A 17555-nucleotide genomic window follows, 5' to 3' on the forward strand; every position below is an offset into this window, starting at 1 on the left:
TGGACACACCATCTTATTCAAAGAGTTGTTTTTTTTATTTTTATGACTATGAAAATTGTTCAAGAGGTTCAAGAGAATGCCAAGAGTGTGCAAAGCAGTAATCAAAGCAAAAGGGGGCTAGAATTTGACATATTTTCAATTGTTTCACACTTTTGTTATGTATTTAATTCTACGTGTGTTAATTCATAATCTTGGTGCCCTCAGTGTGAATCTACAATTTTCATAATCATTAAAATAAAGAAAAAATGTGTCCAAACTTTTGGTCTGTACTGCATGTTCTCAATAGAAGATAAAGTGCATTACTAGGAGAGACGACAACTAGCATCTCAGTCAATAACCACACAGTAAGACAAAACTAATTACCGGTAGTGATGAATTAGTAAATATGATTCAATTATAAAGAGAAAAGGGTAAGAGGATGGACCCTGGGAATTGGATGAATGGCAGGTTTGAAACAGAGGCTGGTGAAGAAGACAAAGCTTAGAGACCTTGTATGGAGGAGAGTTGTTTATTAGCACAAGGTGAAAAGCAGAAGTCAATCAATGACAATCCCATGAATTACTGGAGTTAACTGATGGCTTAAATATAAATGGGAGAAAGTGGCACAGGTAAAAAAAAAACACAGGAAAACAATGTCCAAATATAGGGGCAAAGACAAATAGAAAATTAACTTTTCAAAATAAAATGCCCAAATCGAAACTCAAACTACAAATGTGACACAATAAAGACACAAATCAAAGAATAAGGGTTTTGAGGTATAGTCTATATTCTCCCTTTATCTTTTTGTCCTTAAGCCTAATGCCTGTATATCTTTTAAACTTTTGCCAAAAAATCTCCAAAGAATTTCAGTTGCTTCCAAGCAGTGCAAGCAGAATCTTCCCATAATGTCCACTAGTCTCTTTCTGTAAAACAAGATGAAGTTGTGATTTGCTGTAATTCAGTTTTGGATTTCTAGGCAGGTAGTGAAAAACATATACTACTGGAAAACACAAGCCTTGTCATCTTACCTTTATGTGATCATGCAGGCTAATACTAAACATGCCTTGATATTCGTCTATGATTTTCTTCAGGTCGACCTCTGAGCGGCTCACCAACACTCTGGTCAGTGTGTCCTCATTTGTTCCCAGACGCTGGCAGGTTAGAAGAAATAAACACTATAAATATAAATACCCATTGACACTATAAAAAATAGTGTCAATGGGTTTTTTTGTTTGTATAACGAACTCGTCATCCAGAGTCTTTCTAAACTCAACCATGTCTTAAAAGTATTAAGTAAAGTGTTTATATATGTACACTTTAAAAGTGTCACTAGATGTACAGTAGATATTTTCTGTGAGGAAATTGGTATAAAAAATAATTTTTGAGTATGGATGTGAATAAATATTGTTACAATATTACAAAATTAATATTATACAGTAAAATATTTATTGTGTTGTTGCTCAGGTCACCATTTGTAATGAATTGCATGTACAGATTTAGGGGAGACAGGGGATCATTTTCAAACCTAGACTGCTAGACAGCACTATAAAATGCAAATCTTTAAAATATTTAAACATTCCGGTTAATGATTAAGTTATAGCCAAGTTATTTAAGGACAATGAAAAATGATTTTAGAGTGGTAGAAGTAAAAGCTCGTCACCTTCATGGCATGGTGGAGCTTTTCAGCAAAGAAGGCTGGTGTATTCCAGGCACATTTCACTGAACATGGAAGAAACAAACGCACAAGCATAATAAAAAATGTAAACATCAGGCAGAGTCCAGATGCTCTTGTCTTGTATTCATGTTGTAGAATGGTTTGCCAACAAAACTATAGTTATGTAAGTAAAACAAACTTTCAGCATTATAGACTTAAACATTGTTTTCTAAAATATTTCATATTCACGAGTTGAAATGTTATAAAAAACTGTAAATAATCTAATCTAGATCAATTTTATTCACATGATTTAAACTTGATGATTGCATTTACTGTACTCCAAATATGCAAAGAACTCTGTTTCACTGCTTCATAGAAATCATACTATAGTTTATGAGGTGACATCACTCTTACCAATGTCAATGAGACAATCTTCAATATCGCCCTTCAGCTCCAGTTGCAAGGCTTTAGGTAACGTGTTGTTTCCTATCCTGGCATATTCCTGGAATGCTAGTAGGCAGGCAGACAGCAGTATTTAAAGGTAAATATGATGTTATAGTTTTAACACAAACCCTTAGAAGAACAAAAAAACTCTTGTATGTTGCAAAAGGAACTTTTGCAACAACCATAATTTGTAAGTAGCTGAGCTTAAAGTCAGCCGCTTTATCAAGACAACATGAGTAAAAATAAATTTAAATATATATAGTGGATGCTGTTTCACACATTTTGTAAGGTTGTTAGTACATGTGCTTTTTTTATTTATATATAGATATTAGCTTACAATGAGCAGATCATTGGTGCAACTTTCCTTTAAGTCACTCCTACATTGTTGTGTGTTCCACACCTGACAAATGTATGTAGTACCTGTTTGTCCACTTTAAAATACAGGTTTTGGCTGTTTTGGGTTAGATGAGTCAAACCCACTGTAACAACATGAAAAATTTCCACTTTTTAATCACTCACTCTTAGACAGCTGAGGCTTGCTCCGTGTAGTCAGGATGTCGATGAAGGCTTCCACGTTCGTTCCTTTGCAATGCTCCCCTGCCTCAAACAGAGTCTACAGAGAGACAATATAGGAGCACTATGTTAACAGTATATAAGCTGCATTGCTCAGATGTCAAACCTGATGTTTTGTTTCTGATTTGGTGACAATAATAAACATATGAATAGATTTAAGTTTCAGTTTTTACGAGTTAATTCTCCTGCATTGACCTTTGCGTCCTTTTGAGCCAGAGCCATGTCAACATCAGTGCTCTCATCTCTGTTTGCTTTCAACATGGCTAGAAGAGCTTTGGTGAAGTCACCACTGGTCTCACTTTTGATAACATCCTCCAGGTCCTTTTTGTATTCTGAGGGAGCGAGGAAGAGAAGAATAGCTCACGGGAGTGTAAAGAAAGAATGAATGACTGCAGTGGCTGTACAGCAGTTGGGTGACTACAATACAAACTAGTGGTTATGCTGCTTAGCTGGAGATCAATCAGTGTCAGCTACATACAGTACTTTAGCTTTTAAGGAAGTCAGAACAAGCAAAAGAACAACTGCACTGAAACAGGCCCAACCTTCTTTGAAAACCCTTTTCATTTCTTGAATCTCCTGGTTTGATCTGGTGGCCAAAATCTCCACCAGGATATGCTCATGTGTGCCCAAACCCTGGGGAAAGGGATTGGTTCATCAGGTGGTACAACAAAGGATGAAACCTGCGCTGACGTTTGGATACTTAGTGATATTTACATGTGTAGCTTTCCTGAACAGGTGGGCATCGAACTGAGCTGGTGTCATGAGCAGACCTAGACAGATGTCTTCATAGTGGGACTTGAGAGCTTTCTTTAGAGCTGCCTCTAGTGTCTGCAACACAAAAAGTCAGACTGGTTACTGTTGATCTATATAGTGAGCAGTAAATAATGAGGCACTGGATGATCATTGTCATATTGAGACATCAATGATAACTATCTGGGAAGTGCAACAGTAATTTTTCTTATGTCAAAAATGGCAAGCAGTGCATTGTGGGAGTGTTAGAAGACAATAAGAGAAAATGGACCTTTTTTAAATACTCACCTTCCCAGCTGATGCTTCATAAACCACTTTGATCTTCTGCCTCTGATCATTGCTCCTCTTCACCAGGATGGCGCTGATCACGTCCTCGTCCACTCCTGCGACAGATAACCAGCAGATTACTAGACATGCGACTTTTCCATAACAAATGTATGAAGATGGTGAGTTTTAAGCAGACACACCTTTACTTTCAATCGCACTCTTAAGAACAGATGCATCACTGCTGGCATTGAAGTTTGGATATGGAGTAACTGTTCCATAATATGGAGGCTTCTGCTTCACAACCGTAACCTGTGATTACACATGTCAACAGACGTTGGCTTCTGACAATCAAACCACGAGGACTGTAGACAGTTTTCTTTTTAATAATTTGACACTTGGAGTGACAGGAAGTAGAGCTGCCAGGATCCACACAGAGGTGAACTCTGAAAACCAAAACACAGCAGCCTACAGTGTGACTGACTCCACAGGTTACTTGGTACTCACTTGGGGGGTGTCATCTTTGGCATCTCTGTTACGGATGATGTTGTTGAAGAACTTTCCAAAGAAAGACATTTTCACACAGATGGAAAAAAATAACGTCAGAAATAAAATTGAGAAACTGGAAAAAGGTAAAAAAAAAAGAAAAAGTTTAAAAAGAAAAAAAAAATCTAAGTTTAAAAACCCACAGCAGACAGAACTCACACCCAGTCTGTGTCTATGGCTGAGCTGGTATTTAACTCACTGTGCAGAGCCTCCACCCATTTGATTCTACAGAGGATCAGCCAATTGTGCACCATCTCTCCAAACGACATTCCTGCAAGGACCCAGTGAGGTTTTTTTTCTAACTGGATTGGTGAGTTAAGACTTGCAACACACCTAACTACTCACCTGAAACAATGTGTGGTTGTTTTATTTCACTTCCAGCTCGAGCTGATATTCCACACGTTGCTTTGAGTCATCTACATATCAACATCAAATTTAAAATATGCTGCAGCTATTAATAAACTTTTTTCATGGTACGTGTTTTCTATCTTCTAGTTTAATTACATTACATTACATTTAACTACATTACAATTACAAAATTACATTTCACACTCTTTTTAGGGGCTGTGTGAGGATTTATACATTTCCCTAAGGGACATCAGGTTACTGAATGTTTGGAGCTGCAGAAAGATTTAAAAATGAGTGAAATCTTGTCAAGATGTGTTTAGAACAAAGGCTTTTACTTTCTTTTCTACATTCAGAAGTATAGATAATAGAGGAAACAAACAGGCAGGTTCCATAAATACAGTAGGCAATTTTTGTTTAACAGCATTAAAATGTTGCTTATCTGACATTTTAATGTTGACATTACTTTTAAAACAATCTCCTCGTGCCTTTAACTGGCAGTGTGTCATGTCAGTGAGTCAGCCACAGTCAGAACAGCTAGGTATTGTAGAACAGTTTATATGGGTGGTAAAGCTGTGATATGAGGTTTGGCAGGTTAGCTGTGGCTAAGTAGGTGGGTATTAACGAAGTTCTAGTCCAGGGGTGTCCAACCCTGGTCCTCGAGAATCCAACTCTCCCTGCCCCAGCTAATACTGAGTGATTACATTGACCAGGTGTGTTCAGCCAATCAGCTGACTAACACACCTGATCAAGGTAATCAGCAGGGAGAGTTGGAAAACCAGTAGGACTGTAGCTCTCAAGGACCAGGGTTGGCCACTCCTGGTCTGGTCAGTTTTCTCCTGTTGAATCACCTATTTGAAAAGCTAAAGATGTACGTCACTTCATTCTTAATAGTGCATAGCTTGATTTTGATTTAAATGCTGTTTATGTTTCAGTGGTGAAAATAATCCAGCAACAATGTCATCTAGAAGGGGGACCTCTCCCACGGCCTCGACCTGGACCCGGTCCAGGTCCTCTTGGCCCCGGGGGACGGTTCACAGGTCCGCGAGCGTTAGGATTGGACGATGCCAATGACACATCCCTCTCCAGGTTAACGCCTTTACCAGCTGACCCTGGTTTCACCTTGGCTGCCTTTGTCTCCTGCTCTGGTCTTTTTTCTGTGTAGACATGAAATGCAAGTTCCACAACACGTTTACAGCATCACTCAATCAGTAATACATCAATAATGATGTACCAGGTTCTGGTGGAGGAGCGGCGGGGATGAGGGATTTGTTTGGCAGCAGATCCTCAAGGTCTTGCATGACCTGGTTGGTACTATTTGCATTGTTCCTTCGGTTTTTCTCTTCATCCCGAGCCTAAAAACAGTCATAGAGAGAGGCAGCACACAGATAAAGACAGTGAGAAAGGTGAGAAACAAATTCACAGAGAATCAGGAAGCAGGAGTGAGCATAACCACATAACAAATGGTGTAATTTATTCTAAGGGTTTTTTTGTCTGTTGTGACTGTTCTGACTCCTAAAACAGCTCCACACTGGAGTAGTGCCAGTGTTTAATAGGAGGTTGTTTGGCACAGTCTACAGTACATTACTTTTGTTTGCATGCTCCACATACCATCTGCATCTTCTTCTTAAGTTCCATGTTGGAATTCTTGTATGCCTCAGATACTGAGTTCAGATAGTAGATGGCCAACCTGTGAAGGAGCGATGGTGCAAATCAACAATGTGATTGGCACATAAATGGCCAAAGCCACTGGTTAACATAACAGTACTGACAAGAAGCTAAGGTGATCCACACTCACACCATGAGCAGAACAGCTGGTATAATGAGGCCTGGGTTGGCTGCATAGCTGAAGAGTGTGCCCATAAATGCTGGCAGGTCCAGGTCAATCGTCTCCATGATCACATCAAACATCTTTGCCTTCCCGCTGCAATAAGCAGAACGTATGTGGGAGGAAATACAACATAGCTGAGCTGCTCTTTTACCGATGCTCGTTTAGGTTTTCCTTTTATGAGTTGTTACCTGAAGGGTCCACAGTCAAAGGAAGGAGGCAGGGTCATGATGGTGTACACAACCGGCAGCAGACTCAGGAAGAGAATGAGGAGCAGCAGGCCCATGTAGAAGTTATTGGACTTGGAGGCCTTGAAAACTCTCTCGTGGGGGACATTGGTCGCCATCACAGCCCAACACTGATAGTACATGGAGCTGAGAAGGCGAAGCACGTTGATGCCGACCAGCCCAGGCGCATAAAATGCTCCCATCCTAATGACATGTAACAATATATATCATCATCAAGATCATACAATCCCATGTAGCTTTATTTACTGGTCTAAAACGACATCCAAAATCTATTTTAATTGGGTTTGTGATGTTAGCAAACAAAGAATACAGATAATGTTTCATTGTATTGACTCTCAAAACTTAATAACTTATTAACACAGTGTCACTGTTCAAATACTAGCTGACAGTATCCACATAACGTGCAACCCCACGTAACACATAGCCGGTGAGAGACGTTTCTATTTACAGCTGATGCTGATGGGTCATGCAGAGCAGCTCCTCTGTAACGTGAAGCCCAAACACTGGCACCATCATGGATATTAGCTTTTCAGTCAGGGACACAAGATACTGGAAACATGTGGCAACACACTTCATGCATGTAAACTTTACCACTCTCTCTTCGTCACACACACACACACACACACACACACTCACACTCACCTACACTAGTGTAATGTGTGTATGAAGGTTAGACTTATACCAGATCATCCCTTGATTGAAGACCAAGCCAAGCACGTTACCGCTGATGTCAAATTCTCCATATGACGGCTAAACATGAACACAGTATAATATATATATTTTTTTAATTATTAGATATATAGCTAAAGCAAATAAGAATACACATACTTAAAACACATTTATTTACTTTTCATCTCGAGTGTTATATTGTGTTCAATCACCAAACCTTGAACACTTGACATAGACAATCAGACATAAATAATACACCAAACAGCTCTATTCAGCGGCTCAGTGTCAGGGTCTTGGATTTGTGCTAAGTCATTGTTACATTGTCACAGTTTACTGTGACACTGAGACGCGGTGAAACCATAACACAATTATTTGAACTTAGTGCTATGTACTGTAGAACTGGGATAAAGATTGTTTACTGCCCTCTTAACCTTTCAGTATTTTTAGATACAAACAGTTGAGGTTAATTTTGAACTTACAAATCCAGCCTCCAAGTCCCAGCACCAGCAGTAGTTGAGAAACCGGACAATCACAGCCCTGGCAAAGTCTCCGATGAGAATAGTCAGATAAGACACCTGGATGTCTGACACAGTCAGCTTTACAAACTCCTAGGACACGGACAACATAAAATAACATTTTAAAATCAGATTAGGCTTAAATAAACAGACAATATAATTAAATGTGGAATTTAAAACAGTTAAAAACAAACTGTCAAATAAGATTATGTTAGACAGACGTTTATGTTGATAAAATTGTCTTGTGCCAGAATTTATTGCAAATTGTTCAGTGTAGAAGATATTAAATTTGTTATTACTATTCCCACTGCAGTTTCCCAGCAAGGTCCTCTGATGACATCAGAGGGGTCCATGGGGGGCGGGGTAGCCTCAGAGTCGTTGAGCATGCGTGAGTAGTTGGCGTAGTACTCCTTTAAAGCCCACATGGAGGCGTTTTTAATAGACTCCTCTTCTTCCAGCTGTTCACAATAATGTAGTCAGTCAATCAACAGGTTTCAATTCAGTGTCTGCCTGAATAAAATGTGAGGTTACAACAGTGTCACAGTTCCTGTACCTTGCTGTTGACCTCGTCGAATAGGGCAAACAAAAACGTGTACAGGTTTCCCAGGAACAGGGCAAAGATGCGTCCCAGCTGCCACTTCAGCGCAATTCTAGGATGGTAATCCTCCAACTCGGCGATGGTCTCAAACAGAGGAGGACACACCAGACCCAGCAGAGACATGATGATCTCCAACTGCAACAAAACAGTCATGATCACAACGCAGTTGCACCGTTGTGCTGTGAAACCATCAGCAGACACACCAGGCTGATCTGGAGCCACTAAACCCTCATTACCTCATTCTTCTCATACCAGCTGAGGTCGTCCCTGTTGGCAAACTCCTGAGAGCGCTTCACCACGAAGTAGATGAGGTATCCACTGCCCCCAAGGCTGCAGGTGATCAGGAAGTTAGCCAGGACCCGCAGGAAGCGCCGCAGGTGAATGTTCTCATCCTTCTGGTTCTCCTGCTCATCTACAATGGACTCCTGTTCTTGGCAAAATAAGTGAGGCACTGACAGTAGTAGTAGTAGAATTAATCTGGAGTCAGGAGTCAGTCAAGATGCAGGTTTTCTACATTTCAAACTGCACTGTAAAAATTAAAATTCAACTTTGTATATTTGTTAATAAAACAGAAACATATGTACACCTTAATATTGTCATACAATCTAATTGTATGTGGCCTATTAATATATTTTACCATCTGATGATCTGCATGGTTGCTATGGTTACCTTGAAGCTGGTCGTGATGGAAGCATACTTGTTGTCCGCAGTCTCTGCATTACCAATGAGATAATCCCAGCTGGTGAACATCTTCCAGGCGAAGGTGAACTCTCCCTCATCCCCGTCTCCGCCACCAACATCAGCATTCTTAGCCATTCTGAAGAACAATACAATATTTCTTGTTGTGGGCATATAGATTGGTTCATTTAGACATTATCCCTTATGTGATAAATAAAAGCGTCAGCTCATTATGCAGCAAACTCACGTGCGGATCACGACCATCAGACTGTAACCAAAGGTGCCGATGCCGACCATGAGGTATGATAGAGGCAGCCTGAACTTCAGCAGGCCGATGGTCCTCTGGTCGTTGTAATAGCCATAGAACAGGACAGAATATTTGCAGTATCCCTAACAAAGGTGGAGATGCTGCATTAATGTTTTACATTGTTTATCGTTCACTTTGTTTCTTGTCTCGATCGACATCCAAGATAAGACTCACATTGAAATCCATGAGGACTGAGTAGTCCATGGCGTTTGCCTGCTCTGGTCTGGGTACAGTTTTCCTGGGGATAGAGCCATAGGGAAGGCCCATCAGAACCTAGAGAGAGACTGGTTACAGTTTGTATATATTAATATTAAATATAAAAGTACCTATATTAACACGCTTCACCTCGGGGATGACCACCAGTCCAAATGTAAACCCAAACAGAACCAGGTTCATGCCATACATCCAGCGCAGGAAGATGAAGTAAGACGCCACAGATGAGCCGAAGTGACCTGAGGAGATAGAGAAGATTATTTTGGTAGATACATTGTTGCTGTGCTGCTGAAGTGCAATAAACAAATCTTACTTTCCACCTCTTTGATCCTGCTCTCCCAGGGAATACAGGCTGTTTTAAAGTTCTCAAAATCCCTTTGAAACTTGATCCATTTCTGAGATTACAAAAGTAAAAAATTACCCAAAAACCACAGAAAGAATCAGACAACCCCCCACATACAGTAAATAATGTGCCTTCGTGTACCTTCGTCATCATCACTTTGTAGGCGTACCACTTCCTGCCTTTGCCTTTTCCCAAAGCTCCTTCAAATTTATCCACAAACTCTTGAGCCTCTTTGAGAAGCGTGAGCCTCCGTTTCATCCTCCACGGCTTGTTCCTGATGGTGGCGATCAGCTTCTTCTTCTCCTCCACCTGCTCCATCAACTGGGCCATCTCGCCCTCCGACATGGATTCCTCCTCCTCATCTGAATCTGAGTTGGAGTCAGAGGAACTGAAGGCCAGAAGGAGAGGAATGTGAAGGCTAAATATGACAGCACTACACTGACTCTTCATTCTTGTGGCCTACCTGTCACCCTTCTTCTTTTTCTTCTTGTCGTTGTCTTTCCCCTTGTCCTTTCCTTTGGTGTCACCCTTTTTGCCCTTTGTGTCCGGCTCCTCCTTCCCTCCCTTCTTTCCACCTCCCTTCTTTCCATTCTTCCCTTTTCCTACGTCGCTGTTCTCCTCATCGCTGTCCTGGGCTTTACCTCCCTTCTTCTTGTTGGCCGCTCCTCCTCGTTTTCTTTTGGGAGCTTCGTCCTCACTCTCGTCCTCATCGTCATCACCACCGCCACGTTTCTTGGCGGGCTGCCTTTTGTTCGCCCCCCTGCGGCCCCTAGGAGCTTTGTCCTCATCCTCATCATCTTCGTCCTCACTAGCTGGTGGTTTTCCTCTGCCCCTTGCCCTTGCACCCCCTCTTCCGGCTGCCTGACGCCTGTTCCCTTTTCTTTTAGCCACATCGTCTAAGTTTAGATCAAATAAAGGGCAGAAATATTTATGATCATTGCTGTATGAATAATACAGTATGTTGCAATTTTCACAAATTTTGGCCCATGTCGTTTTGCTCACGTACCATCACTGTCACTCACATCTCCATCTATCTCTATGCCAACTGAGAAAGACCACAAACAACAACAGTTATAATCAATAACAGCTAAGCTTTTAGTTTTATGAAGTCTCAGGTTTAAACTCTGATCACTGACTTGTGTCATTCTGAGCATGTCATGTGTTTAAATACAGACTGTACATATTACAATTACAGTAAAAAGGTAACTTCTTTTCAGCTTCATCCCATCAGAGGCCACAGTGAGTGATTCGCTTGGCAAGATTTGGCAAGTTTATACACTGAATACCCTTTCTGATGCAACAACTATCTGAGGGGATTGAACCCACAACCTCGGCGACAGGAGCACAACGTACGCCACATATTACAGTAAATGCTAATAATTGCTGTTACATATGTCTTTAGTTGCAAACAGTAAGGACTTCTCAAAATCCCTAACTGAGTCTCAAATATCCATGCAATGTAAATTTAAAAAATGAACCATTCATTCATTTGATCTTGAACTCACCCTCTTCCATTGCAGCTACATCACGTTTTCTTGGCATGATGGCATGAAAAGTAGAAAGCTTCTGTCCTGTGTGTCCTCTGCAGCGTTTTACCAGGCTCAGGTATCTGAACGGACCATCACTATGACGACTGCTGCATGTGACCTGCTCTCCACAGGTGATTCAGTATGTATGCAGTGCATATATCACCTCTGGTGATTTAGTATATATGCAGTAAACAGTGGAAACCAAGCACACAGACTTATTCTTAGGGTGCAAATGAAAAGTTTTGTTTTTAGGCAGATCAGTTCAGGTGTTGATGTCACACCATTGATTCATATCAGGACTGCGTTGATAAGAGGTGTGGCAGTATTTACTGCAGCTCTGGAGGGCTTTTACTTGTCCTGCTTTTGTGTCTTAAGTGGCCAGTAGACCGTTTTATCTAAACTATATAGACACACTTTCATCCGTCTTGTTATTGGAAACCACACGCACAGGAGATCAGACAGCTTAAAGATTTAATGAAGGTATAGGTTTCCTTCTGTGAGGCTCATTAAACAAGTAATTACCTCGAGACGACCTTGACGCTGCTTTATTTTACTTTCTGAAGAAACAGAGCAGGCTGGAGAGTTGGAGCTAACCTGCTAACACCCAGAGACTGACAGCAGGTACCTGTGTGCACAGGACTAGAAACATTAATCAGCAGAGCACCCAACATGAATTCATTATGCGGTTGTCTGTTCCCATGGCTCAGACATGTTGCGCTCTTTTAGACCTGAGCAGTTGTGCGTGAACTTAACTCTCACCTAATGGGAAAGAAAATACAGTTCTTCCAGTTGATCGTATTTAGATGTCCACTGTTAGATAAGATAAGATATATATATATATATATATATATATATATACACACTCTATTCTCACCCTCCGCGGGTGGTCTCATCCACTTTCCAAGCTCGGGTCCTCTACCAGAGGCCAGGGAGCTTGAGGGTTCTGCGCAGTATCCTTGCTGTTCCTAGGACTGCACCTTTCTAGACTGGGATTTCGGATGTTTTTCCAGGAATCTGTCGTAGCCACTCCTCCAGTTTGGGGGTCACAGCCCCTAGTGCTCCGATCACCACAGGCACCACTGTGGCCTTCACCTTCCAAGCCTTCTCCAGTTCTTCTCTGAGCCCTTGGTATTTCTCTAGTTTCTCATGTTCCTTTTTCCTGATGTTGCCATCGCTTGGTATTGCCACATCCACCACTACGGCTTTCCTCTGCTCTTTATCCACCACCACAATGTCTGGTTGGTTCGCCATTACCATTCTGTCAGTCTGGATCTGGAAGTCCCACAGGATCTTGGCTCGCTCGTTCTCTACCACCTTGGGAGGTGTTTCCCACTTTGACCTTGGGGTTTCCAGTCCATACTCCGCGCAGATGTTCCTGTATACTATGCCAGCCACTTGGTTATGGCGTTCCATGTATGCTTTGCCTGCCAGCATCTTACACCCTGCAGTTATATGCTGGACCGTCTCTGGGGCCTCTTTGCACAGTCTACACCTTGGGTCTTGTCTGGTGTGGTAGATCTGGGCCTCTATGGCTCTGGTGCTCAGGGCCTGCTCCTGTGCAGCCAGGATGAGTGCCTCTGTGCTGTCCTTCAGCCCAGCCCTTTCAAGCCATTGGTAGGATTTGTTGAGATCAGCCACTTCAGTTATGTTCCGGTGGTACATCCCGTGCAAGGGCTTGTCCTCCCATGATGGTCCCTCTTCCAGCATCTCATCCTTTGTTCTCCACTGCCTGAGACATTCACTCAGCACGTCATCTGTTGGGGCCTTATCCTTGATGTACTTATGGATCTTGGATGTTTCATCCTGGATAGTGGCTCTCACGCTCACTAGTCCTCGGCCTCCTTCCTTGCGGCTAGCGTACAGTCTCAGGGTGCTGGATTTGGGGTGGAACCCTCCATGCATGGTGAGGAGCTTTTGTGTCTTAACATCTGTGGTCTGTATCTCTTCCTTTGGCCACCTTATTATTCCTGCAGGGTATCTGATCACTGGCAGAGCGTAGCTGTTTATTGCCCGGGATTTGTTCTTGCCATTGAGCTGGCTTCTTAGGACTTGCCTTACTCGTTGGAGGTATTTGGCTGTTGCCGCATTCCTTGTTGCCTGTTCAAGGTTGCCGTTTGCCTGTGGTATTCCAAGGTACTTGTAATTGTCCTCAATGTCTGCTATTCTTCCTTCTGGGAGTGAGACCCCTTCTGTGTGGATTACCTTGCCTCTCTTTGTCACCATCCTCCCACATTTCTCGAGTCCGAATGACATCCCGATGTCCGAGCTGTAGATCCTGGTGGTGTGGATCAGCGAGTCGATGTCTCGCTCACTCTTGGCGTACAGCTTGATGTCATCCATGTAGAGGAGGTGACTTATGGTGGCCCCGTTCCGGAGTCGGTATCATTAGCCAGTCTTGTTTATTATTTGGCTGAGGGGGTTCAGACCTATGCAGAACAGCAGTGGGGACAGTGCATCTCCTTGGTATATGCCACATTTGATGGATACTTGGGCAAGTGGCTTCCCATTGGCTTCAAGGGTGGTTCTCCACAACCTCATCGAGTTTGCAATGAAGGCCCTTAGAGTTCTGTTGATGTTGTACAGCTCCAAGCATTCAGTGATCCATGTGTGTGGCATTGAGTCATAGGCTTTCTTGTAGTCGATCCAGGCTGTGCACAGGTTGGTGTGTCGCATTCTGCAGTCTTGGGCGACTGTTCTGTCTACCAGGAGTTGGTGTTTGGCTCCTCTGGTATCCTTACCAATGCCCTTCTGTGCTTCGCTCATGTATTGACTCATGTGCCCACTTATCTTAGCTGCGATGATGCCTGACATGAGCTTCCATGTTGTGGAGAGACAGGTTATTGGCCGGTAGTTGGATGGGACTGTGCCCTTTGAGGGATCTTTCATTATCAGGATCGTTCGCCCTTCGGTTAGCCATTCAGGGTGAGTCCCATCCCTTAGCAGCTGGTTCATTTGTGCTGCCAGGCGCTCATGGATTGCAGTGAGCTTCTTTAGCCAGTAGGCGTGGATCATGTCAGGGCCAGGTGCTGTCCAGTTTTTCATACCTGAGACTCTTTGTTGGATGTCTGCCACTGTGATAGTCACTGGATTCTCTTCAGCGAGGTTGCTGTGGTCTTCCCTCAGATCCACCAGCCACTGTGCATCACTGTTGTGTGATGCCTCCCTTTCCCATATACCCTTCCAGTACTGTTCAGTTTCCAGCCTTGGTGGGTCTGCTCTGTTGTTATTACCCTGCCATTGAGAGTACACTTTCGCAGGTTGTGTTGCGAACAGCCGGTTTATTCGTCTGGCTTTGTTATCTTTGGTGTATCTCTTTAGGCGGCTGGCCAAGGCTTGTAGCCTTTGCTTGGCAGTTTCGAGTGCTTCAGGTATGGGCATCTGACTGTACCTCTTGGGCATCGGTCTTTTCATTGCACCTCTATGGGCCTCTGTCATTTGGCTCACTTCCCTCCGAGCTGCCTTGATTTTTGCCTCCAACCTTCGTTTCCATGGTGGGTATTGTTTCTCATGGCTCCCATGGTTGCTCTTATAGCCAAGCACCTCTAGGATCACTGATGCTGAAGCGTATATCAGCTCATTGGTTTCTGTGATTGTTGTGGTAGGGATCGCTCTCAATGCTGCATTCACATCTTCCATGAGACTTTCTGATGGTACTTCACTTAGCCGTTGTAGTGTGGTTCGGGGTTGCCTGTTCAATCTCGCCATGATCTTATCTTTCAGGTCAGTCGCTGCCTCGCTCAGCGTATCTGTGCTTATTGGGGCTTCGTACCCAATTTCCGGTTGGGGAGATGGTGAAACCTCCCCTCTGAACTGGCGTCCTGGCTCCCCCTTGCCGTAGCATTTGTGTTGTATCTCATCAATCTCAAGTTGTGATAGCAGTTGCCGTTTGTGGATGTTGGAACACTGAGCTACTAGTTTCTTCGCCGTCAGCCTTGAATGTGGGTTTCTCCGTTCCCATTCACCGCACATTCTTTGCATATAGCCCCTCTGACTAGGGTTACTTGAGTAGTAGCATTCCAACAGAGCCTTGTTCTCGCATCTCAGCCATTTCTTTCTTGTTCCAGTAGCCCACTTCTCGCCAAGGTGCTCTGGTTCCCCAACACCTGACGCAGACTTTGTTAGACCGGGCGACGTCTGAGCCAGTATCTCATGTGGTTCATTCTCTTTCATGATATGAGGTAGGCGGTAGCTTGAAGGGTCTTGCCCAAGGACCCACACTGGATGCCTATTCGCCCTAACGGGGATTCGAACATATATATGTTCGAATCCCCGAATATATATATATATATATATATATATATATATATATATATATATATATATATATATATATATATATATATATATATATATATATATATATATATATATATATATATATATATATATATATATATATATATGGGAAGCCACTTGCCCAAGTATCCATCAAATGTGGAATATACCAAGGAGATGCACTGTCCCCACTGCTGTTCTGCATAGGTCTGAACCCCCTCTGCCAAATAATAAACAAGACTGGCTATGGATACCGACTCCGGAACGGGGCCACCATAAGTCACCTCCTCTACATGGATGACATCAAGCTGTACGCCAAGAGTGAGCGAGACATCGACTCGCTGATCCACACCACCAGGATCTACAGCTCGGACATCGGGATGTCATTCGGACTCGAGAAATGTGGGAGGATGGTGACAAAGAGAGGCAAGGTAATCCACACAGAAGGGGTCTCACTCCCAGAAGGAAGAATAGCAGACATTGAGGACAATTACAAGTACCTTGGAATACCACAGGCTAACGGCAACCTTGAACAGGCAACAAGGAATGCGGCAACAGCCAAATACCTCCAACGAGTAAGGCAAGTCCTAAGAAGCCAGCTCAATGGCAAGAACAAATCCCGGGCAATAAACAGCTACGCTCTGCCAGTGATCAGATACCCTGCGGGATTAATAAGGTGGCCAAAGGAAGAGATACAGACCACAGATGTTAAGACACGAAAGCTCCTCACCATGCATGGAGGGTTCCACCCCAAATCCAGCACCCTGAGACTGTACGCTAGCCGCAAGGAAGGGGGCCGAGGACTAGTGAGCGTGAGAGCCACTATCCAGGATGAAACATCCAAGATCCATAAGTACATCAAGGATAAGGCCCCAACAGATGACGTGCTGAGTGAATGTCTCAGGCAGTGGAGAACAGAGGATGAGATGCTGGAAGAGGGACCATCATGGGAGGACAAGCCCTTGCACGGGATGTACCACCGGAACATAACTGAAGTGGCTGATCTCAACAAATCCTACCAATGGCTTGAAAGGGCTGGGCTGAAGGACAGCACAGAGGCACTCATCCTGGCTGCACAGGAGCAGGCCCTGAGCACCAGAGCCATAGAGGCCCAGATCTACCACACCAGACAAGACTCAAGGAAGCAACTTGCCAAAGTTAAAGGCATAGCAATTCACAGACTATTCACAATGGCTCCCAGCTTCACTGTCATTTGATCAGTAGTGGTTGTGTAAAATATAAGATACAGCCGGTTTAGGTGCATTTTTGGTATCAACTGATGGCTATTAGCTTTGTTTGAGTTGTGGATTGTTTGCTCCACATGTCAGTAAATGCACCAGGCCCATCATTATAAGCACTTGCACAATATTGTGTATTTGCCCTCCTTTGATGCCATAACAGTCCTGATGTATCTGGCATTGAGTCCTCTGTGTGCTGTGGTATCTGGGACCAGCAGTCCATAGTCCTGTAAGTTGGGAGGTGGGGGGGTTGGGGGGCACCTTTGTCAACATTCTCAGTGTTTAAAATTCTAAATAAATAAATAAATAAATAAATAAATAAATAAATAAATAAATAAATAAATAAATAAATAAATAAATAAATAAATAAATAAATAAATAAATAAATAATAAAATTCAGAAGCCATTTAATGGTTTAATTTGTACATCGGTACTAAAGAGTTTCATAATCTCATACTAACAGTATAATACATTAAGCTGTGTCAACTTAAGTAAAGTTACTGTAAATGTCATTGGATATAACTTTTATGCCATCTAGTGGGGCGGCACGGTGGTGCGG

General features: G+C 42.9%; 2 protein-coding genes across 2 annotated transcripts; both read right to left on the reverse strand.

Annotated features, from left to right (window-relative positions):
* Positions 1 to 489: 489 nt before the first annotated feature.
* On the reverse strand, positions 490 to 4512 carry LOC114867362 (annexin A1-like). The gene is made up of 11 exons (XM_029169981.3): positions 4172 to 4512; positions 3868 to 3976; positions 3689 to 3783; positions 3365 to 3478; positions 3193 to 3283; positions 2846 to 2982; positions 2597 to 2690; positions 2048 to 2143; positions 1640 to 1698; positions 1008 to 1130; positions 490 to 902 (listed from the first exon to the last, which is right to left on the reverse strand). The coding sequence occupies exons 1-11, from the start codon at positions 4238 to 4240 to the stop codon at positions 846 to 848; spliced, it is 1044 nt and encodes a 347-aa protein (XP_029025814.1). The 5' UTR covers positions 4241 to 4512; the 3' UTR covers positions 490 to 845.
* A 267-nt stretch (positions 4513 to 4779) lies between these two features.
* On the reverse strand, positions 4780 to 11496 carry tmc2a (transmembrane channel-like 2a). The gene is made up of 19 exons (XM_029170052.3): positions 11460 to 11496; positions 10961 to 10999; positions 10418 to 10850; positions 10096 to 10342; positions 9925 to 10006; positions 9744 to 9850; positions 9573 to 9671; positions 9339 to 9481; positions 9083 to 9230; positions 8650 to 8838; positions 8369 to 8548; positions 8115 to 8273; positions 7780 to 7908; positions 7314 to 7381; positions 6575 to 6814; positions 6354 to 6479; positions 6167 to 6245; positions 5790 to 5910; positions 4780 to 5712 (listed from the first exon to the last, which is right to left on the reverse strand). Exons 1-19 carry the CDS (start codon positions 11494 to 11496, stop codon positions 5516 to 5518), a joined length of 2823 nt encoding a protein of 940 aa, XP_029025885.1. The 3' UTR covers positions 4780 to 5515.
* Between the last annotated feature and the right edge of the window lie 6059 nt (positions 11497 to 17555).

This window comes from Betta splendens, chromosome 12, assembly GCF_900634795.4.
Source record: "Betta splendens chromosome 12, fBetSpl5.4, whole genome shotgun sequence".
In the NCBI taxonomy this organism is placed as follows: domain Eukaryota; kingdom Metazoa; phylum Chordata; class Actinopteri; order Anabantiformes; family Osphronemidae; genus Betta; species Betta splendens.

Excerpts from the sequence above, each read along its gene's own strand:
- LOC114867362 (XM_029169981.3), bottom strand. The coding sequence starts at position 4,240 with ATGTCTTTCTTTGGAAAGTTCTTCAACAACATCATCCGTAACAGAGAT. Across the intron at positions 3,479-3,688 it reads ATGAAGCATCAGCTGGGAAG|ACACTAGAGGCAGCTCTAAA; the intron begins GTGAGTATTTAA and ends TTTGTGTTGCAG. Across the intron at positions 3,284-3,364 it reads TGTTCAGGAAAGCTACACAT|GGTTTGGGCACACATGAGCA; the intron begins GTAAATATCACT and ends CCCTTTCCCCAG.
- tmc2a (XM_029170052.3), bottom strand. The coding sequence starts at position 11,496 with ATGCCAAGAAAACGTGATGTAGCTGCAATGGAAGAGG. Across the intron at positions 10,851-10,960 it reads AGATGTGAGTGACAGTGATG|ACGATGTGGCTAAAAGAAAA; the intron begins GTACGTGAGCAA and ends ATCTAAACTTAG. Across the intron at positions 6,815-7,313 it reads TTCAATCAAGGGATGATCTG|GATGGGAGCATTTTATGCGC; the intron begins GTATAAGTCTAA and ends ACATGTCATTAG.